Source organism: Anabrus simplex, chromosome 1 (genome assembly GCF_040414725.1).
Source record: "Anabrus simplex isolate iqAnaSimp1 chromosome 1, ASM4041472v1, whole genome shotgun sequence".
In the NCBI taxonomy this organism is placed as follows: domain Eukaryota; kingdom Metazoa; phylum Arthropoda; class Insecta; order Orthoptera; family Tettigoniidae; genus Anabrus; species Anabrus simplex.
Window position 1 is genome coordinate 914922301 of NC_090265.1, and position 24683 is coordinate 914946983.

At 42.3% G+C, this 24683-nt stretch overlaps 1 protein-coding gene across 2 annotated transcripts in view; it reads right to left on the reverse strand.

Annotated features, from left to right (window-relative positions):
• Positions 1–1405: 1405 nt before the first annotated feature.
• Positions 1406–24683, reverse strand: part of LOC136874809 (cathepsin L1) — a 34431-nt gene continuing 11153 nt past the window's right edge. The window contains exons 2-3 of one of the 2 annotated variants that reach the window (XM_067148486.2): positions 20053–20205; positions 1406–1561 (exon numbers count right to left, since the gene is read on the reverse strand). In XM_067148486.2, the coding sequence (XP_067004587.1) occupies positions 1475–1561; positions 20053–20205 (240 nt within the window). In that variant the 3' untranslated portion in view covers positions 1406–1474. The remainder of the gene's footprint in view (positions 1562–20052; positions 20206–24683) is intronic. The other variant, XR_010860305.2, reaches the window with a different exon arrangement.

The following is a 24683-nucleotide window of genomic DNA, read 5'->3' on the forward strand; positions in this document are numbered from 1 at the left end:
GTGGGTTGGCGACCACGGGGGCCCTTAGCTGAGTCCTGGCATTGCTTCCAATTACTTGTACCACGCTTCTCACTTTCATCTATACTATCCGACCTCCCTTGATCAAGTGTTGTTCGCTTCCGACCCCGACGGTATTAGGTTTGCGAATCCTAGGGAGTGTTTCATTTTCACGCTCTTCGTGGTGCTTATCTTTCTTTGGCCGATACCTTCATTTTCGAAGTGTCAGAATCCTTTCATTTTTTCGCTCTGGTTAGTGTTATACCGTGTGATTCAGCCGCCCCTTCCAATGTAGTTTTATGCAATCTGCAATATTAATTTCGTCCTGAAAACATCTGCCCTACCGGTAAGCTCAGACAACACAAGCGGATGTCTTGGTATTTACTGCCTAACCATGATAGGACGCCGTAATATTATACTCAAATTAAGCACTGGAAGACATGCGTGTGCCTTTTATATCATATGATTGCTAGTTATACTTTCTTTTAAAGCAATAATCACCGCCACCTCCACCTTCCTTGTCTATCCCTTCCAATCTTCCCATACCCCCACAAGGCCCATGTTCACCATAGCAGATGAGGCCACCTGGGTGAGGTACTGATCCCCAATCCCAGTTGTATCCCCGACCTAATATCTCGCTGGAGGACACTGCACTTGAGGTGGTAGAGGTGTGATCCCTCGCTAAGTCCGAAAGAAAAACCAAGTCTGGATCGTAACCGGATTAAGAAAGAAAGAAAGAAAGAAAGAAAGAAAGAAAGAAAGAAAGAAAGAAAGAAAGAAAGACAACGGGAGACCACGGAAAATCCGATGTTCGGGTTCGAAACTACCATGTCCCACTTGAGCCGAACCACGAAAGCTCACTCAGTATTATTGTTATTATCATCATTATTAATAATAATTGCCAGGTGCAGCCTATGTAATGCAGACTCTCCGGCAGGGGTGGGTGGTATCTGGTATGTCTTGGAAACTGCGTGTTATTGTTCTGGAGGATAGAGTTGTGTGTGGCTTTCAAGGATGTTGGGGACAGTACAGATACCCATTCCGCGAGCCAGGAGAAATTATTCATTTACGGTTAAAATCTCCGACCCAGCTGGGAATCGAATCCGGGGCCCTCTGAACCAAAGGTGACTAGGATGACTAATCAGCCCAGGAACCGAACATCAATGCATTTAAAGATTTAAAGTGCGTGGTATAGCCGAATAGAGGACTTGGGGACGGGATGCCTCACAAAAACTTTAGGAGAGTGTAGCCAAGAAAGTATGTACTACAGTAGTACTGATACACATGCTTCTGAAGGGAAGGACTGGAATAAAACAAAGTTTTGTCCTGTAATGGAATGAGATCTCAGTCATTATCGATAATTCCTAATTTTATTGCTCATACGTTATTGTACTAAGCACCAATCGAGACAAGCAGGATTTACAACTAAGAATACAATATCGTTCTAAGTTTCAGTTGCTCAGTTGTAGACCAGTCTTCATTGTTGAAATTTCATATCATCATTGGACGTCTTCTGGAAGAGACTCGACTTGAATCCATTCAATCTCAAACACTGCTCTTCTTTCTGCAACATAGAAAACAGTGATATATAAGAACTAAGCTATTTTCATGGTAGTTGTATCTATTAGTTGTCACAGAGTGACGTAATCTGTTAGCATCCATTCCCGATAATTTTTCTCGAATTCATCCTACTGAATGCAAGTTCCCGAATTGCGACAGACATAAATGTTCATTTTTCCGAATGTGTGGTCCAGAATGACTTTATACCGAAAATCGCGAAACTAACAATCCCCGAACGTTTCTGAGCATATTACATTACAATGAAATTTTCAGGTGTTGATTAACTAACCAAATGAATACATCCAGAGACGACAAAGAATTGTTGTTTGACTGGGTTTTCTATTATAAAAGTAGATCTGACGAAGACGACAACATTTATTGGGATTGCAGTAGGCTGAAAAAACAAAAGAATGAATCTGCAGGTCCAAAATCCTGGGGCGCGAGAACCTAACTGTCGTGAAAGATCCAGAGGAGTCGCCTTGGTTTTTTACGTCCCACTGACTACTTTTCGGTTTACGGAGATGCCAAGGTGCTGGAATTTAGTCCCGCGGGAGTTCTTCTACGTGCCAGTAAATCTACCGACACGAGGCTGACGTACCTCAGCACCTTCAAATACCACCGGATTGAGCCAGGATTGAACCTGCCAAGATGGGGTCAGAAGGCCAGTACCTCAACCGCATGAGCCACAGCCTGGAGCAGTCTCTTAATTGCGAACAGGCGGAGGCTGATATGATTGCTCGAAATAATCCGGAATTACAGCAGTCGCAAATATTACGTCAAGAACTGCCAACAATAGCGTCTGGTGTTCTCTTCTTATTACCAGACCAGGTAAACTTGAAACAGGAATCAAGGAGAGAGCGTGATGTCGACTTGCCTTCAAAACCAAGGACAATCGAAGAGTTCACACGCATTCCGGATAGACATCAACGCACACTGGCAGGTGATATGATCCAGCTATACGACTTATGTGTGGTTGGAGATTCACGCGATGGATTAGCAATAGTTTTTGCCATACGTGAGGATTTATCCCTTTGTGGGTGGGGGCGATAGAATGACATCCACGGTATCCCCTGCCTGTTGTAAGAGCTGACTAAAACTGGGGAGCGTGGGTTCGCGACCACGGGGCCTTTATCGCCCTGTAGGTGGGGGTGGTGAAATAACACCCACGATATCCCCTGCCTGTCGTAAGAGGCGACTAAAAGGGACCTGAGGGGCTCTTAACTGGGGAGCGTGGGTTGGCGACCACGGGGCCCTTAGCTGAGTCCTGGCATTGGTTCCACTTACTTGTGCCAGGCTCCTTACTTTCATCTATGCTATCCGACCTCCCTTGGTCAACCCTTGTTCTTTTCCAACCCCTACGGTATTAGAGCATTCGAGGCCTAGAGGCCTAGGGAGTATTTCATTTTCGTGCCCTTCGTGGCCCTTGTCTTTCGTAGGCCGATACCTTCATTTTTCGAAGTGTCGGATCCCTTCTATTTTCCCTCTCTGATCACTGTTATGTAGAGGATGGTTGCCCAGTTGTACTTTTAAAATAATAATCACGACCACCAGCAGTCAGCTCCCGAGCGAAACTATCTTTAATTCGGTCTATTTACAGACTTCGAGTGGGATTTTACCTCTGAGTTGCGTGTGTTGACACGATGGACATTCGGTCTTTAACAATCTGGGCAAGGCATTAATTGAGCCTGGATGTTTTGTCGACCTTACATTAACTGGGGAAGGTGATGACACTGAAAGAAAATAATAATAATGATAATAATAATAATAATAATAATAATAATAATAATAATAATAATCATCCCTAAGAATACATGTCTCCTTCATTTACAAATTAAAACAAGAAATAGACTCAAGGGTATCGTTAGGTGCTTTCCTCCCTTCCTGATCTTTTTCATAATTATCTATGATTAATAATAATGTGGTTTAAATCTAGTTTTAAAGCCGGATGTCCTTCCTGTCTCCTACCCTATTTGGAGGGGTGCATAAGCTACAACAGAGGTGCTCACGCTGGGCATTTCGTTCCGCGGGTGCCCAGCACTGTAAGCGGGCGGGCAGGCAGGCGATGAGCGTACGCTATTCAGCCACAATGAGGTTGTGGTTACGTCACAGGCCGTGAAGGTTGGGTGAAGTTCTCCTAGTCAGTCTCGACCACTGCGGCGATACCCGAGTTTGAAATGGAGGAAAAATATAATGAAAGAGGACAGAAATCCGCGTTATTTTCAATTTACGTTGTAGGGAATAAGTTATTTATGCTCATTGCAGTTTGTGTATTTTGATCAGATACAATAAAGAGTTAGGCCTGCAACCTAAAATATCTTTGTACTATACGTATTGAATTACAATTTTCACGATTATATTTTAAGAGGTGCTTTAAAAACATCTCTAATACTATATAATATCGAGTTAAGGCGGATACGCTGTGGATTGTGGTTGCTTGAATTTATATATATAAAATGAGAGTTTTGTCTGTACATTGCTCAGAATTTAAAAAGGATGGTATTTCTGTATCGGTCATGCCCATAGTAACAAGGATACTAACTTTTTAATTTTCCGTAACGTCTGCCTGTCTGTCTGTAAGTATGTATGTATGTACACGCATCACGAGAAAACGGCTGAAGAGAATTTAATGAAAATCGGCATAAAAAGTCGGGGAACAAGTCGCTACAATCTAGGCTATAAATAATTTTATTCAGGCTGAAAGAAATGGTAGTTTACGGGAAGGCCTAAAACTTAATTCTCAATTATTTAAGTTATTAGTGGTCTTATCGTAATGAAAATAGGTATAAAAAGTCGGGGAATTAGTCGCCACAATCTAGGCTATAAATAATTTTATTCACGCTGAGTGAAATGGTAGTTTACAGTATAGTCGTGAGTGAGACAGTGGAGTGAGCGGATGTGCTGAGTAGAGTGCTGAACATGGGCGATTCACTAGTGCAGTACAGGGCAGCTATAGGAAGGTGGAATGGAGGAGTGAAATGTGAAAAAGTGAGAGGAGAGATAAGAAATGGGCAGCAAATGGGTGTACCGGTAACCTTGTTGGTAGCCGCAGTAATAGCAACCTTATTGGAAATAGTTGGAGTGGAGCTAAACCCGGGGCCTGGACCAGTTGGTGCAATCGGATGGGAAGAATTCGAAATGATTAAGGAACTGATCAAAGAAGCATGTCAGGACGAGCAAATAAGAGACCTAATTAGAGAACAAGCCAAGGAAATAAATAAAGAAATGGTAGCTTAGGGGGAGGACAGATGTTTAATTCTCATATATTTATGTTATTAGTGGTCGTACCAATAAATACTTTATGCCTTATACATTTTTACCGTACCGGCTATGATCACAGAGGTATTCATGAATTTGAATTTTTGTAAGTCCATATCAGCGCTGAGTCACGAGAAAATGGGTAAATAGAATTTAATGAAAATAGGTATGTAAAGTTGGAGAATAAGGAACTACAGTCTACGCTATAAATAGTTTTATAAGACGCCCTCTAACCGCACGGCCAACTCGCCCGGTGCCTATAATATAGAAAGCTCATAAAATTGGTCAACAATAACATTACATTGACCATTGTTTGTTGTGATGTGCTTTGTGTCTTCTGTTGTCACCTATCTCCGATAGATGGGATTACTGCTGCGTACCGAGTATAATTTTTAAAATTGTGCTTTATACGTCGCACCGACACAGATAGGTCTTATGGCGACGATGGGATATAAAAGGGCTAGGAGTGTGAAGGAAGCAGCTTTGGCCTTAGTCAAAGTACATCCCTAGCATTTGCCCAGTGTGAAAATGGGAAACCGCGGAATACCATATCAGGGCTGCCGACAGTGGGTTCGAATCCACTATCTCCCGGATGCAAGCTCACAGCTGCGCGCCTCTGACCACACGGCCAACTCGCCCGGTAGTAGTATAATTGGAGAGTTCTGGCGCCTCCTCCCGCGGGAAATTTGAATTCTGGCGGGAAATTTGAATTTTTGGCGGGAAATTTGAATTTTGGCGCGAGATTTGAATTTGTAAACAAAGCCACGTGCTTTTTGACAGCTGTCATCGACAACAACGCATCGCTAACCTCACTGCTGCCATCTTGACGGGCCTAAACCTCAGTAGTGCCAACTTAACCTAACTAGCGTGAGGTAAACAAAGCCACGTGTTTTTTTGACAGCCACGTGCTTTTTGACAGACAACAACGCATCGCTAACCTCAGTACTACCATCTTGACGGCCCTAAACCTCAGTAGTGCCAACATAACCTAACTAGCGTGAGGTAAACAAGCCACGTGTTTTTTGACAGCCACGTGCTTTTTTGACAGCTGTCATCCGCCATCTTTAATCCAGAGAGCACCGTGCTGCCCTCTTTATCGTAGTAGATGTAAAATTCGTCACCTGTCATCGGCAGTGCTGCCATCTTGGCGGGCATAAACCTTAATGCTACCAACATAACCTCACTAGCGTGAGATAAACAAATCCACGTGCAGCTGCCATCCGCCATCTTTAATCCATAGAGCACAGTGCTGCCCTCTTTAGCTACTTACCTTTGAAATGTGGTGGCGGATAATTTGAAAAATGCTTTTTGACAGCAACCACCTTTGAGCACCGTGCTGCCCTCTTTAGCTACTTACCTTTGAAATGTGGTGGCGGTAAATTCCACGTGCTTTACAAACCTATATGCTTTTCTGACAGCTGTCATCCGCCATCTTTAATCCAGAGAGAACAGTGCTGCAATCTTTAGTTGAAATGTGGTGGCGGCAAATTCCACGTGCTCTTGTTTGGAAACAAATCAACATGCTTTTTTTGACAGCTGTCAACCGCCATCTTTAATCACCGTGCTGCCCTCTTTAGCTACTTACCTTTGAAATGTGGTGGCGGTAAATTCCACGTGCTTTACAAATCAACATGCTTTTTTGACAGCTGTCAACCGCCATCTTTAATCACCGTGCTGCCCTCTTTAGCTACATACCTTTGAAATGTGGTGGCGGCAAATTCCACGTGCTTTACAAACCTATATGCTTTTCTGACAGCTGTCATCCGCTATCTTTAATCCAGAGAGAACAGTGCTGCCCTCTATGTGGTGGCGGCAAATTCCACGTGCTCTTGTTTGGAAACAAAGCCATGTGCTTTTTTGACAGCTGTCATCCGCCATCTTTAATCAACAGAGCACCGTGCTGCGGGCAATTTCGCCAGCTGTCATCCGTCATCTTTAATCTACAGAACACCGTGCTGCCCTCTTTATGGCTACTACCTTAAGCACGTAGTAGCGGGCAATTTGAAAAGTTCTGTTAGCTATCATCCACCATCTTTAATCAAGAGAGCACCGTGCTGCCCTCTTTAGCTAGATACCTTTGAAATGTGGTGGCGACAAATTGAAAAATTCCACGCGCTCTTGTTTGGAAACAAACTCACGTGCTTTTTTTGACAGCTACCATCCGCCCTGCTCTCTGTAGTAGCGGGTAATTTGAAAAGTTCTGTTAGCTGTCATACGCCATCTTTATCAAGAGAGCACCGTGCTGCCATCTTTAGTTGAACTGTGGTGGCGGTAAATTCCACGTGCTCTTGTTTAGTAAACAAACTCACGCGCTTTTTGTCAGCTGTCATCCGCCATCTTACATCGCAAACCTCAGTGCTACACTCTTTAGTTGAAAAATGGTGGCGGATAATTTAAAAAGAAAAATTCTACAGCAGCCATCTCTCGACGCTAATTGCACAAGATGGTGGCTATACATGACTCCTTAAAGGTGCTTATGCAAGATGATCGCTATACATAGTTCTTATGAGACTCTCTTGGGATGCTTGCGCAAGATGGCGGTTATACAAGGCTCCTTATGAGACACCCTAGGGATGCTTGCGCAAGATGGTAGTTGCTCTTATGAGGCGGCTTAAGGATCCTTGCACAAGGTGACTAGAGACGCCCTAAGGATGCTTGCGCAAGATGGCGGATGCAAGATAGCGGTTATACATAGCTCCTTATGAGACAGCCAGTACTCGATACAACATGTGATCAGAACATTGATTGAAGTGTTCAGAACACAAAATAAGTAGAATCAAACACTGTACTCGATGTCGTTAACTTCAACATGTGATTAAAACATTGTTTGGGGTGTTCAGAACACTACATAAGTAGAATCGAACGCTGTACAACATGTTAGGGGATACCTTTGTTCTAAGAAGACCAGATTGAAACATAACATGACTAGAATTGAACACTGCACTCGATACAACATGTGAACAGAACATTGATTGATGTGTTCAGATCACTAAACAAGTAGAACCGAGCACTGTACAACATGTTAGGGGATACCTTTGTTCTAAGAAAATTAGATTGAAACATAACAAGACTAGAATCGAACACTGCACTCGATGTCGTTAACCTTAACATGTGATCAGAACATTGATTGATGTGTTCAGATCACTAAACAAGTAGAACCGAACACTGTACAACATGTTAGGGGATACCTTTGTTCTAAGAAGATCAGATTGAAACATAACAAGACTAGAATTGAACACAGCACTCGATGTCGTTAACCTTAACATGTGATCAGAACATTGATTGATGTGTTCAGATCACTAAACAAGTAGAACCGAACACTGTACAACATGTTAGGGGATACCTTTGTTCTAAGAAGATCAGATTGAAACATAACAGGACTAGAATCGAACAGAGCACTCGATGTCGTTAACCTTAACATGTGATCCGATACAACATGTTAGGGGATACCTTTGTTCTAAGAAAATTAGATTGAAGCATAGCAAGACTAGAATCGATCACTGTAAGAACATTGTTTGATGTGTTCAGAGCAAAAGTACAACTTCAATGATTTACCTAGTGTAAAACACACACTGTGCACATATCGCATAGCTATCTCGCCTATCACGAAAATCAAAAACACACTGTGCACATATCGCATAGCTAACACTTCAAATGATTTGCTTAGTTCGAAAATAAAAAATCTATACCACGTGGCTAACTCGTTCATCGCACTGCTAAGACGCTTAGTAATTGCAAATACACTGATATATGTCATACGAAAATCAAGAAAGCACACTGCGTAGCCAACTCGCTCGGGTCACTCGCTTAATAATTGCAACACTGATACACACACGGATAAGAATGTTCCGAGATACTACATACTTACATGTTAAAAAAATATTGGGGGTGAAAGATCATAAATTATATGTACACATGTTCTCTCCTCCAAGTTGTAAGACGAAATAGACGCAGTACTGCGAGTTTCCGCTCTAGCTAGTGAACGGAAGTAGCATGATAACTCAGCAAAAAAAAAAAAAAAAAAAAAAAAAAAAAAAAATACGCGTGAGCTTGCAAGTCAGACACAATGATGGATACCGCGATTCAAATCCTGGCAACTTATGCCGTCAGGAAGGGCATCCGGCGAGCATCTAGCTGTAAATCCCCGATTCTCATGTTAGAAAGAGCAACTTGTGGTAAAACATTCTTAATCCCAGTTCTTTGACGTCAGGAAGGGCAACCGGTCGAAAACAATTGTGTATGATGTAAGAGGCTAGATACTGCTAGTTTTGCGTCAGGAAGGGCAACTAGACTTAAAACAAATTCTTGCGATTAAAAATCTTAGTTTTGCGTCAGGAAGGGCATCCGGCTGTAAAACAATAGTTCACGATACAGCGATTTAAAATCTAAGAAGAGCATCTAGCTGTAAATCCCCGATTCTCGTGTTAGAAGTTGTAAAAGAGATTCTTAATCCTAGTTCTTTGACGTCAGGAAGGGCAACCGGTTGAAAACAATAGTGTATGATGTAAGAGGCTAGATACTACCAGTTTTGCGTCAGGAAGGGCAACTAGTCTTAAAACAAATTCTTGCGATTTAAAATCTTAGTTTTGCGTCAGGAAGGGCATCCGGCTGTAAAACAATAGTTCGTGATACAGTGATTTAAAATCTAAGAAGAGCATCTAGCTGTAAATCCCTGATACTCGTGTTAGAAGTTGTAAAAGAGATTCTTAATCCGAGTTCTTTGACGTCAGGAAAGGGCACCCAGTTGAAAACAATAGTGTATGATGTAAGAGACTAGATACTGCCAGTTTTGCGTCAGGAAGGGTAACTAGTCTTAAAACAAATTCTTGCGATTTAAAATCTTAGTTTTGCGTCAGGAAGGGCATCCAGCTGTAAAACAATAGTTCGTGATACAGCGATTTAAAATCTAAGAAGAGCATCTAGCTGTAAATCCCCGATTCTCGTGTTAGAAGTTGTAAAAGAGATTCTTAATCCGAGTTCTTTGACGTCAGGAAGGGAAACCGGTCGAAAACAATAGTGTATGATGTAAGAGGCTAGATACTGCCAGTTTTGCGTCAGGAAGGGCAACTAGTCTTAAAACAAATTCTTGCGATTTAAAATCTTAGTTTTGCGACAGGAAGGGCATCCGGCTGTAAAACAATAGTTCGTGATACAGCGATTTAAAATCTAAGAAGTGCATCTAGCTGTAAATCCCCGATTCTCGTGTTAGAAGTTGTAAAAGAGATTCTTAATCCAAGTTCTTTGACGTCAGGAAGGGCAACCGGTCGAAAACAATACTGTATGATGTAAGAGGCTAGATACTGGCAGTTTTGCGTCAGGAAGGGCAACTAGTCTTAAAACAAATTCTTGCGATTTAAAATCTTAGTTTTGCGTCAGGAAGGGCATCCGGCTGTAAAACAATAGTTCACGATACAGCGATTTAAAATCTAAGAAGAGCATCTAGCTGTAAAACCCCGATTCTCGTGTTAGAAGTTGTAAAAGAGATTCTTAATCCGAGTTCTTTGACGTCAGATAGGGCAACCGGTCGAAAACAATAGTGTATGATGTAAGAGGCTAGATACTGGCAGTTTTGCGTCAGGAAGGGCAACTAGTCTTAAAACAAATTCTTGCGATTTAAAATCTTAATTTTGCGTCAGGAAGGGCATCCGGCTGTAAAACAATAGTTCACGATACAGCGATTTAAAATCTAAGAAGTGCATCTAGCTGTAAGTCCCCGATTCTCGTGTTAGAAGTTGTAAAAGAGATTCTTAATCCGAGTTCTTTGACGTCAGGAAGGGCAACCCGTCGAAAACAATAGTGTATGATGTAAGAGGCTAGATACTGCCAGTTTTGCGTCAGGAAGGGCAGCCGGTCGTAAAACGAATTCTTGCGATTTAAACTCCTGCGTCAGGAGGAGGCACTCGGCTTTAAAACATACTTTTAATCCCGGCCCTGCTACGTTAGGAACCACATCTAGCTGTAAAAACAGGAGCTTCAAACATTTACAGTTTTAAGCTTTAGGAACGGGTTACATTTTCTGTTCTACTGCATAGAACACTATCTTTGAAGTTGTATCGGCGCAGTCATTCAGAGCGGACTGCAGAATGCATGTGTTAGGTGAAATTGTACACGTATCTTCCGGCTACACTAACCTTGAACAAAGACACGGTGTGCTGATGAGCGACTTGTAACTCACGTAGCCTGTGTAAGCTCCTATCATAATTGTACGGAGAGGTTAAAACACACAGTGCTAGCACACCCCGCCTCTTAGATCATACACCATAGTTTTACGACCGGTTACCCTTCCTGACTAGGATTTTAAATCGCAGTATACGCGATGAATTTGTTGTAGCGGGTTTTATAACTAGATATCCCGGTACCGGCACATAGCCTACTCCTACCGAAGAAGCCTGCACACAGCTTAACGCCTCCATCCGACAAATGAATCACCCTCAACACTCTTGTACTCACAATCATTTTCGAAGGAGTCTGCATAAGGTTTAACGCCCCGTATCAACAGCCCTTACGTAATGCTGGCTTTTTTTCACACCCGCCTCTTAGATCATACACCATAGTTTTACGACCGGTTACCCTTCCTGACTAGGATTTTAAATCGCAGTATGCGCGATAAATTTGTTGTAGCGGGTTTTATAACTAGATATCCGGGTACCGGCACATGGCCTACTCCTACCGAAGAAGCCTGCACAAGGCTTATTGCCTCCATCCGACAGATGAATCACCATCAACGTCTTGTACCCACAATCATTTTCGAAGGAGTCTGCACAAGGTTTAACGCCCCCTATCAACAGCCCTTACTTAATGCAGGCTTTTTTACACACCCGCCTCTTAGATCATACACCATAGTTTTACGACCGGTTACCCTTCCTGACTAGGATTTTAAATCGCAGTATGCGCGATAAATTTGTTGTAGCGGGTTTTATAACTAGATGTCCCGGTACCGGCACATAGCCTACTCCTACCTAAGAAGCCTGCACAAGGCTTATTGCCTCCATCCGACAGATGAATCACCATCAACGTCTTGTACTCAAAATCATTTTCGAAGGAGTCTGCACAAGGTTTAACGCCCCCTATCAACAGCCCTTACTTAATGCTGGCTTTTTTGCACAGCCCGCCTCTTAGATCATACACCATAGTTTTACGACCGGTTACCCTTCCTGACTAGGATTTTAAATCGCAGTATGCGCGATAAATTTGTTGTAACGTGTTTTATAACTAGATGTCCCGGTACCGGCACATAGCCTACTCCTACCGAAGAAGCCTGCACAAGGCTTATTGCCTCCATCCGACAGATGAATCACCATCAACGTCTTGTACTCAAAATCATTTTCGAAGGAGTCTGCACAAGGTTTAACGCCCCCCTATCAACAGCCCTTACTTAATGCTGGCTTTTTTGCACACCCCGCCTCTTAGATCATACACCATAGTTTTACGAACGGTTACCCTTCCTGACTAGGATTTTAAAACGCAGTATACGCGATAAATTTGTTGTAGCGGGATCTATAACTAGATATCCCGGTACCGGCACATGGCCTACTCCTACCGAAGAAGCCTGCACAAGTCTTATTGCCTCCATCCGACAGATGAATAACCATCAACGTCTTGTACCCACAATCATTTTCGAAGGAGTCTGCACAAGGTTTAACGTCCCCCTACCAACAGCCCTTACTTAATGCTGGCTTTTTGCACGCCCTCAGCCAGCACACAGCTTATTACCTCCATCCGACAGATGAATCACTATCAAGATCTTGTACTCACAATCATTTTCGAAGGAGTCTGCACAAGGTTTAACGTCCCCATCAACAGCCCTTACTTAATGCTGGCTCTTTGCACGCCCTCGAAACTACCTGAGAATGTAATATGCAACAGTAGGATCACCCCCATCCGACAAATGAATCACCCTCAACACGGGTTTTACAGCTAGATGCACTTCTTAGATTTTAAATCGCTGTATCGTGAACTATTGTTTTACAGCCGGATGCCCTTCCCGACGCAAAACTAAGATTTTAAATCGCAAGAATTTGTTTTAAGACTAGTTGCCCTTCCTGACGCAAAACTGGCAGTATCTAGCCTCTTACATCATACACTATTGTTTTCGACCGGTTGCCCTTCCTGACGTCAAAGAACTTGGATTAAGAATCTCTTTTACAACTTCTAACACGAGAATCGGGGATTTACAGCTAGATGCACTTCTTAGATTATAAATCGCTGTATCGTGAAGTATTGTTTTACAGCCGGATGCCCTTCCTTACGCAAAACTAAGATTTTAAATCGCAAGAATTTGTTTTAAGACTAGTTGCCCTTCCTGACGCAAAACTGGCAGTATCTAGCCCCTTAAATCATACACTATTGTTTTCGACCGGTTGCCCTTCCTGAGGTCTAAGAACTCGGATTAAGAATGTTTTACAACAAGTTGCTCTTTATAACATGAGAATCGGGGATTTACAGCTAGATGCTCGCCGGATGCCCTTCCTGACGGCATAAGTTGCCAGGATTTGAATCGCGGTATCCATCATTGTGTCTGACTTGCAAGCTAACGCGTATTTTTTTTTGCTGAGATATCATGCTACTTCCGTTCGCCAGCTAGAGCGGAAACTCGCAGTACTGCGTCTATTTCGTCTTACAACTTGGAGGAGAGAACATGTGTACATATAATTTATGATCATTCACCCCCAATATTTTTTTTAACATGTAAGTATGTAGTATCTCGGAACATTCTTATCCGTGTGTGTATCAGTGTTGCAATTACTAAGCGAGTGACCCGAGCGAGTTGGCTACGCAGTATGCTTTTGTTGATTTTCGTATGACATATATCAGTGTATTTGCAATTACTAAGCGTCTTAGCAGTGCGATGAACGAGTTAGCTACGCGGTATAGATTTTTTATTTTCGTACTAAGCAAATCATTTGAAGTGTTAGCTATGCGATATGTGCACAGTGTGTTTTTGATTTTCGTGATAGGCGAGATAGCTATGCGATATGTGCACAGTGTGTGTTTCACATTGGTAAATCATTGAAGTTGTACTTTTGCTCTGAACACATCAAACAATGTTCTTACAGTGTTCGATTCTAGTCTTGCTATGCATCAATCTTATTTTCTTAGAACAAAGGTATCCCCTAACATGTTGTATCGGATCACATGTTAAGGTTAACGACATCGAGTGCAGTGTTCGATTCTAGTCTTGTTATGTTTCAATCTAATTTTCTTAGAACAAAGGTATCCCCTAACATGTTGTATCGGATCACATGTTAAGGTTAACGACATCGAGTGCTCTGTTCGATTCTAGTCTTGTTATGTTTCAATCTGATCTTCGTAGAACAAAGGTATCCCCTAACATGTTGTACAGTGTTCGGTTCTACTTGTTTAGTGATCTGAACACATCAATCAATGTTCTGATCACATGTTAAGGTTAACGACATCGAGTGCTGTGTTCAATTCTAGTCTTGTTATGTTTCAATCTGATCTTCTTAGAACAAAGGTATCCCCTAACATGTTGTACAGTGTTCGGTTCTACTTGTTTAGTGATCTGAACACATCAATCAATGTTCTGATCACATGTTAAGGTTAACGACATCGAGTGCAGTGTTCGATTCTAGTCTTGTTATGTTTCAATCTAATTTTCTTAGAACAAAGGTATCCCCTAACATGTTGTACAGTGCTCGGTTCTACTTGTTTAGTGATCTGAACACATCAATCAATGTTCTGTTCACATGTTGTATCGAGTGCAGTGTTCAATTCTAGTCTTGTTATGTTTCAATCTGATCTTCTTAGAACAAAGGTATCCCCTAACATGTTGTACAGCGTTCGATTCTACTTATGTAGTGTTCTGAACACACCAAACAATGTTGTAATCACATGTTGAAGTTAACGACATCGAGTACAGTGTTCGATTCTACTTATTTTGTGTTCTGAACACATCAATCAATGTTCTGATCACATGTTGTATCGAGTACTGGTTGTCTCATAAGGAGCTATGTATAACCGCTATCTTGCATCCGCCATCTTGCGCAAGCATCCTTAGGGCGTCTCTAGTCACCTTGTGCAAGGATCCTTAAGCCGCCTCATAAGAGCAACTACCATCTTGCGCAAGCATCCCTAGGGTGTCTCATAAGGAGTCTTGTATAACCGCCATCTTGCGCATGCATCCCAAGAGAGTCTCATAAGAACTATGTATAGCGATCATCTTGCATAAGCACCTTTAAGGAGTCATGTATAGCCACCATCTTGTGCAATTAGCGTCGAGAGATGGCTGCTGTAGAATTTTTCTTTTTAAATTATCCGCCACCATTTTTCAACTAAAGAGTGTAGCACTGAAGTTTGCGATGTAAGATGGCGGATGACAGCTGACAAAAAGCGCGTGAGTTTGTTTACTAAACAAGAGCACGTGGAATTTACCGCCACCACAGTTCAACTAAAGATGGCAGCACGGTGCTCTCTTGATAAAGATGGCGTATGACAGCTAACAGAACTTTTCAAATTACCCGCTACTACAGAGAGCAGGGCGGATGGTAGCTGTCAAAAAAAGCACGTGAGTTTGTTTCCAAACAAGAGCGCGTGGAATTTTTCAATTTGTCGCCACCACATTTCAAAGGTATCTAGCTAAAGAGGGCAGCACGGTGCTCTCTTGATTAAAGATGGTGGATGATAGCTAACAGAACTTTTCAAATTGCCCGCTACTACGTGCTTAAGGTAGTAGCCATAAAGAGGGCAGCACGGTGTTCTGTAGATTAAAGATGACGGATGACAGCTGGCGAAATTGCCCGCAGCACGGTGCTCTGTTGATTAAAGATGGCGGATGACAGCTGTCAAAAAAGCACATGGCTTTGTATCCAAACAAGAGCACGTGGAATTTGCCGCCACCACATAGAGGGCAGCACTGTTCTCTCTGGATTAAAGATAGCGGATGACAGCTGTCAGAAAAGCATATAGGTTTGTAAAGCACGTGGAATTTGCCGCCACCACATTTCAAAGGTATGTAGCTAAAGAGGGCAGCACGGTGATTAAGGATGGCGGTTGACAGCTGTCAAAAAAGCATGTTGATTTGTAAAGCACGTGGAATTTGCCGCCACCACATTTCAAATAAAGATTGCAGCGCTGTTCTCTCTGGATTAAAGATGGCGGATGACAGCTGTCAGAAAAGCATATAGGGTTGTAAAGCACGTGGAATTTACCGCCACCACATTTCAAAGGTAAGTAGCTAAAGAGGGCAGCACGGTGCTCAAAGATGGCTGCTGTCAAAAAGGATTTTTCAAATTATCCGCCACCACATTTCAAAGGTAAGTAGCTAAAGAGAGCAGCACTGTGCTCTATAGATTAAAGATGGCGGATGAGAGCTGCACGTGGCTTTATTTACCTCGAGCTAGTTAGGTTAAGTTGGTAGCACTAAGGTTTAGACCCGTCAAGATGGCAGCATTGCGGATGACAGGTGACGAATTTGCAGCTACTGCGATAAAGAGGGCAGCACAGTGCTCTGTAGTTTAAAGGTGGCGGATGACAGCTGTCAAAAAAGCACGTGGCTGTCAAAAAACACGTGGATTTGTTTATCTCGCGCTAGTTAGGTTAAGTTGGCACTACTGAGGTTTAGGCCCGTCAAGATGGCAGTACTGAGATTAGCGATGCGTTGTTGTCTGTCAAAAAGCACGTGGCTGTCAAAAAACACGTGGCTTTGTTTACCTCGCGCTAGTTAGGTTAAGTGACAGCTGTCAAAAAAGCACGTGGCTGTCAAAAAAGCACGTGGCTTTGTTTACCTCGCTCTAGTTAGGTTACGTTGGCACTACTGAGGTTTAGGCCCGTCAAGATGGCAGTACTGAGGTTAGCGATGCGTTGTTGTCTGTTAAAAAGCACGTGGCTGTCAAAAAACACGTGGCTTTGTTTACCTCGCGCTAGTTAGGTTAAGTTGGCACTACTGAGGTTTAGGCCCGTCAAGATGGCAGCAGTGAGGTTAGCGATGCGTTGTTGTCGATGACAGCTGTCAAAAAGCACGTGGCTTTGTTTACAAATTCAAATCTCGCGCCAAAATTCAAATTTCTCGCCAAAAATTCAAATTTCCCTCCAGAATTCAAATTTCCTGCGGGAGGAGGCGCCAGAACTCTCCAATTATGCTACTCCCGGTCGACGGAGTGTAACAGCCTGTCTGAATATTAGCGGGAAGTAGCTGGGAAGTTAGATAATTTTCTTCTTTAGTGGTGGTGGTGGTGATTTTTGTTTTAAGAGGAAGTAGGCCTACAACGAGGTAATCATTCTCTCTGAACACATTAGTGGGAAATAAATTTAAAATGAAAACAAAATTATTTATTCAACAAAGGACTTTGGAAACGCAGTACAAAGTAAAACAAATATTTATTGAATTACGCCGAAAAATTACTAACGAATCAAAAGGGAACATACGTTCCCCGAGTAACAGTACACTAGTACTTTATATACCCTTGAGTAATCCACTGTGGCACATTAAGCGGATGACGAGATCAGCAGTAGTCGCGTCATCGGCTAGTATGCGTTCGAGCGTTTCCTGCAGCCGAGGCTCCATCTTAGGCCAGAGAGATCGGCGCACTCTATGAAGAAGTGGGCCACGGTCTTCTTTAGCATGCCATTCCTCTAGTTCATAAATTTTCTGATAATACTGGTACGTAACATAGTATTCCAGCTATACGATCCCTACTCTGAGACACTGATTGGAATGAGCAGTGTGCATATTTGACGGAATAATGGCAGAGGGGTGTTCACGGCTGTCTGCGGCCTGGTCATTGCAGCACTGGAACTTTGGACTGTTAGATCGGCACCGTAGTACTGTTCATTAGAAGTGAGAAAATGTGCTGTCTTTCATTTGATCGAGTATTTTATATGATAACATTGCTTTTAATCGCTACATCCCTACTTACGTTTTTGTAATGAACTATGTTGACTTCAGTTAGGAAAACCTCAAAGACAGTCTTTCTGAGAATCCCGTAGTGAAGCACGGGTACATCAGCTAGTTACCTGATAAACTCACCAACAGTCCAATAATGCTTACAGGGAATAACATCAGTTATCAGTTAGATTATTTATTTGAAGCCATACTGTACTTTTATTTGGTAGATGCATTTATAATCTTGTTGTATTTTAATGTTGGATGGTAAATATCTATGTCCTCACTCCTGATGAAACTCTGTCGCCATTTAGAGGCTAGCTTTTGTCATCGGACGCCTGATGATTTTAGATACTATTTTTAGAAATTCAGTGAATAGTGAAAGTCATACAAGACTATGCAAACTGAAGCAATGCACTTGTTGAATTATGTAAATATATTACGTTGTTTTTAATGAATGACAGGAATTTTACTTAAAAAATGGAAATATTGTCAATTACATCAAAGGAATTGTAAATCATTGCTTATACGCTTAAATCATCTGTGCACAGTAAATTGTAACATAAAAATTATAACGTGTCAGTTTTCTTTGAATGTATAAATATAAGAAAATAAAACTTATATCGAGCGCTGTATAAATCAAACCGTAATATCTTGAAAGGTGGTGGTGATTATTGTTTTAAGAGGAAGTACAACTGGGCAACCATCCTCTATTTAACACTAATCACAGAGAAAAAATAGAAGGGGTCCGACACTTCGAAAAATGAAGGTATCGGCCAAAGGAAGACAGGGACTATGAAGGGCGTGAAAATGAAAGACTCCCTAGGTCAGTTTTCCTTTTTAAATACTGTAAATCGTCGCCGTAAGACCTGTCTGTGTCGGTGCGACGTAAAGCCACTCAACATTCCGCTGAGTAGTGGAGGAAATCTTCGTAATCACAATCGAACGTCACTGCTCCATATCCCTCTCAAGTGTGTTCGGTCTCTCTTTTCACTATGACGTATGCTTGTCTTGACGTAAGCTGCCCGCATTTATAAGTAATCGCCACGTAAGACAATACCCCAGAAAGTAAATATCGCCGCCCGATGCTCTTCTTTTCTCTTTTTCGTAATGGCTGATCACTGCTGCCAACCTGCCTGGTTACATATTAAAATCACCAGACATAACCATAACAAACTAACCTCAATGTAAACACCGATAATAAATGTTTCCCTACCCTAGTAAATGATAAAAGTTAAGATGAAATAAATCAAGATATTCATAATTAAGTCGATTTCCACGCTCAATGAGCAATTAAGGAAATAAACACACTTTCTCACTCAAATTAATGTTACATATATCTGTCTTTATTTTGATATACAGTAGGCTTACTATAACCATATTCTGGAAAAGAGGGGCGTGTTAAACGATACAATTTATTTAATAAGTCTTTGCAGTGTAATTTTCGAAAGTTCCAGACATCCAATGACTTCCCTTTCTTTTGCGCGAACATTTCCTTCTCTCTTCAATACCAGTAACCAGTAAGGAGAGAGATTATTGGGCATATTTTCAGCCTGCAGGCTGGTTATATCTTCAAGCTTATCAGGAAACATATAGGAATACTAATGTGCCAAGCTCCGTGAACGGAAATTAGGTCAGCTTTCAAGTTCACTGCGGATTTGAAAATAATAATGTTATAAGTTCTACTGCCAAAATTTCGTCCCGCAAGAGTTATTTCATGAGACTGGCGTATTTGAGCACTTTCATCATTTCACACAAACTATGTTATTAAATGCATTATTCGAACATGCCACAATTCTACTTACCTGGTATTAGCCAAATATATTTATAATCCCACAGAAAAAGAAAATATGCTTTAAATATTCTCGCAAATGTATCACTAGTGACTTTAACGGCAATGCGGTGGCAACACGCAATTCACGCTAGAACAGTGATTGAACGTTGCCAACGTGCCAGATTAACGGTAAATGTAAGACGTCGTATCGGCAAGTAGGGTCCCTAACTGTATGGTTACCGACACTGAAAAAGACCAGCAAAATACTCAACAGCAAGAAAAGTAACTATAAATCAATACCTTAATATCACAGGGGAGAAAGGGTAAGGTTGCACCCTTAGGGCACGTCCTTACATGGAGAGGACTATACGTCAGGCCAGCCCTGCTGCACTGGCCTAGCCTCAACAGGCGCCCAGCTTAGCACCTCTGAGTTATACTGTTGCATGTTTTTTTGGTGTTTGGTAGAATGATGTGTTGCCTGCAAATTAAGGTGTGCATTAAGGCGAATTCAAACACGCAGGTCCCGATCTAGGGGAATTAACCAAACATGGCTAAAATACCCGACCTTTCCGGAAATCGAATGCATGGACCTTTGAAACAATCGAACGCCACTAACGGTGCTTACCATATCAGAGAATTGGTTGTATCCCATCTTGTAGCTAACTTCTCCTCTGGCATATTTTGCATTGTGTCTATCGATCATATCTTTATGATGTAAGAAAATATTCAGGTGATACTCATCTTCTGCAGGAAGAGGATATTGCTTCCCATATCGCACCTGAAACAGTGAAGGTAAATCTAGTAGGAAAGTTGATTATATCAATTGGTTTTAAGCTGCTAATGTAGGGATATTGCAGAAATATGGGAAACAAATACAAGCTAACTTAAAAGGTTGTGTAGAAACTGAAGTAGCTCCTGGAGAGGTCGAACGGGTACGTATAGGTCAGAAAGTCCCGAGTTCGATTTCAGGTGAGGTCAGGGATTTTAATCGTGTCTGGCTGATTCCTCTGACTCTGGGACTGGGTGTTTGTGTTTGTCCTATTACATTCCTCTTCAAATACATATAACACAGCACACTACCAACCACACAATAGTGAATACATCCCTCCAAATAGAGTTGGCGTCTGGAAGGGCATCGACATGTGCGTACCCGCCACCCCAATGAGCGTGGGAAAAGCGGTATGATAATAATAATAATAATAATAATAATAATAATAATAATAATAATAATAATGAAGTACGTATAATGGAAAAAAAAAATAAAAATTAAAAAGAAGCGTGGCGCAAATCTCTGTTTCGCAGTCAAATCATCTGCAAGAGTGTCACGTGGTCAGGGTACAACATCCTCAGCTGTATTGCTAGGCTTTCATGAGATTTCTTTGCAATTGTTCTTACGTCGCACCGACTCTGACATGTCTCATGCCGGCGATGGGGTAGGGTAGTGCAAGGACTGGGAAGGAAGGGACCGTGTCCTTAGTTAAGGTACAGACCCAGCCAGCATCTGCCTGGTGTGAAAATGGGAAACCAAAGAAAAAAAAATCCTAAATGCAAGCTCTCAGCTACGTGGCTCGATCTGCGCAGTCAACTCGCTCGGTGTTATCACGACCAGAATCGCTGCATCTCATATCAACATCTCCTCGGTTCTTCGCACGAGGTTGAGGAATCCCATTTTAATGGTCAGTCCAGAATTAAAATTCCTGGACTGGCAGGAAATCTAGGAGGAAAGTTTTTTATACAAATTGGTTTTAAGCTGCTAATCTAGTAATATTGGAGAAATATGGAAAACAAATACAAGCTGATTTACAAGGTTGGGCAGAAACTGAAGTAGCTCCTGATAAGAGACAGGCACCTACACCACGGGGCTGACGTAAGTTATATTGTAGTTTGACGTAAGCTTTTTATGGTATTAAAAACTCCAAAATAATGTTTGTTTAATATCCTTGGAGAAATAATAATAATAATAATAATAATAATAATAATAATAATAATAATAATAATAATAATATATTTCGGACCATGATTCACAATTTGGAAGGGTTTCAAGTCGAAAGAACTGCAAAGATGGGAAGAGCTTGGACGGATGAACAAAAGAAACAGCATAGCGAGCTTATGAAACAGTACTGGAGGAAGAGGAAACTTTAGACAAAGATAAAAAATGAAATTGTAGCGTGATCCTCAGTGGTCAATTTGCAAATAAAACAATTATAAAATAAAACATATTACCTGGCTTTTCCCAGTTTAGTGTGGTAGGACCTTGATATGGATTTGGCGCAAATTTACGGCTCGATGCCCTTCCTGACGCCAAGTTTATGTGGAGGGAATTATTAGCTATTGCACACACACACACACACACACACACACACACACACACATACACACACACACACACACACACACACACACACACACGCACACACACACGCACACGCACACACACGCACACGCACGCACACACACACACACACACACACACACAGAGTCCCCAAGTCAGGGGAATTAACCGTACGAGTTAAAATCCTCGGTCTAGCCAGGAATCGAAGTCGGGGTCATCTTCACTGACTTGTGATCATCTGGTAGGAGCGTTATACAGTATATGAATGCTTGTAGAGCGGAAACGGATGTTCAAAACTAACAACCGGATCAGCAAATCGATACTTAACTGTCGTTTTAGCAAAATAATTAAGTGTAATGTCACCGAAATAATGTGGGTGTTCACGTGCTCCTGTACACGAGACGCTCCTGGGCAAATCCAAACATGCCTATTTTTACTCATGGAATTATTTAATTGTTATTGATTTTTGATCAATGATAGTTATACAGAGAGCCTTCCTGTGTCAATAAAAAATGTTTGAACAGTTGCACATTCAAAAGCTGCTGTCCAGTTGTTAATTTGCATTTTTCTTTCCTCCTGGAAGTCTAGATATGACGGACACGTTTGGTTTTGTCTGGACGCACTAGCGTAAAGAATGAAATCTTCACCACTTCACCACAAGGAAGTGAAACGCAAATCCTTGTTTGGAAATGTAGAGGTTTATATAAAAGCATGTAAAAATGAAGAACGTTTGAACTCTCGGTGTGTAACTTACAAGGAAACCCTTCTATCTGTAAATCTCCGATTTGATTGAGATTTGGAATAACGACTTCATAGGAATGCTTTATTCAGACATATCAAAATTAGATGCCCAGTCGTATATTTAGTATCTGTTTTGGGGTGTCAAAGTTTTGCTAATTTAAGCACCACATGGACAGGAGTGAGCGGCGGGGAGCAGGTAGTGGCAGGGAGGCCGGCCAGTTCATGTGTTATGCTCTCATTCGTTCTCTCTCGCACACGCATTGCTTAAATGAGCAAACTTTGACACCTCGAAACAGGCACTGAATATACGAATGGGCATCTAATTTTGATATGGCGGAATAAAACATTCCTACCGCAGTCCTTGCACCAAATCACAGTCAGATCGGAGATTTACAGTTGGAAGGGTTTCCTTGTTAGTAAACATAAAATTCATGTTACGAGACCAAGTATATTAGCACATAGTTCAACAATTTAATCTGAAATTTCTAACAAGGGGGAGTTGCGGAGTTGTCGACAATAATCTCGACGAAACTTTCAACTTAGACCGATAATTATCTCAAAGTAGTATGTGTGATGTATTACGTAGCTCCTGATGCAGTAATAGGAAACTGGGTTGGGGGCGCCTGTACTGCGATATACACTGACTTAGCAAATGTCATGGTATAGTCACCTAATAGCGTGTGGGGCCTCCTCTGGCCCTGCGAACTGCAGTGAGACGCCGTGGAAATGAGTCGACAAGTCCCTGGTAGTCCTCTGGACGCAGCTGACACCAAATCGTTTGCAGAGCGGCCGCCAATGCTAGTCTGTTCGTGGGTGCAGGATCCATGGCACGGAGCCTGCGTTCCAGGACATTCCAGATATGCTCGATAGGGATCATATTGGGGCTCCTGGGTGGCCATGGCAGTCGTTGGACCTCCGCTGCATGTTCCTGGAACCATTCCCGGGCGACGTGGGAGCGATGTGACGGCGCGTTATCATCTTGAAACACCGCAGAACCGTCTGGGCGCTGGTAGGCCAAAAATGGGTAGAGATGGTCTCCGAGCAGCTCAACATACCGCATACCATTCAAAGTCTCTTCCAAACAACTAGGGGGCCCATTCCATACCAGGAAAATGCACCCCAGACCATAACAGAGACACCAGCGCCCTGGACCTCACCTTCGAGGCAGCAGTGTCCATCCCTGGTGACTGGCGACAAATGCGCGCCGTTGTGCCCGATGACGTTGGTTTAACGGTGGCACCCGTATGCGGCGCCGCCTCCCATACCCCAAAGAACCCATGTTCCTGCGGATTGTCCACTGGGAGACGTGTCTAGTACGGTCTGTGTTGAATTGAGCCGTGATTTGTTGCACGGTTGCCCGTCTGTCACTACTGACAATCCGTCTCAGATGTCGCCGGTCATGGTCATCGAGGGTGGCTGGACGGCCGGTCGTTCGTCTGTTTTGGACGGTGACACCCGCATTCAACCATTCACGATACACACTGGACACAGTTGATCGTGTGAAGCCGAATTCCCGCACCACTTCCGAAATCGCACTTCTCATCCGTCGGGCACCGACCACCATACCCCGTTCAAACGGTGTCGGCTTACGACGACGTTCCATGTTACACCTGTCACATGCACAGCCACTGTTCACAAGGTCTCCTATACAACTGCTGCTGGCACAGGGGGCGTGTGGTGCGCAGACAACACACCTGCGCATCAGTGCTCCGCTATGCCATGACATTTGCTCAGTCAGTGTATACAACCTACTGTCAAATATTACTATTTACGATACTGTACCTCAAAAGCACACAACAGAATAATATAAAATATCAGAGGGAGTGGTCTGTGGAACGATTACTGCCAAAATTAAGAAGCGAAAGACACAATGTCAAAAAAAATATTAACCATTACTTGTATGTTCAAAAATAATATATTATGTTTATAAATTCGAAAGTACACAAGAAACCCATATGTTTAAGAGTTGTTTGTGTCAGTCTGAAACTGTTTCAGTCTCATGTAACGAATAACGCATAATGTGGTAACTGAGATAATATAATATGTAGAGCAGGACTGTCCAAACTTTTAATGTTCTGGGGCGCACTTGACGTTTGTCTATGGAGGCGCGGGCGTCGTTTGATAAATGCAATAATAATATAATTTCGTGTGGCTATTTCTAGCCTAGTGCAGCCCTTATAAGG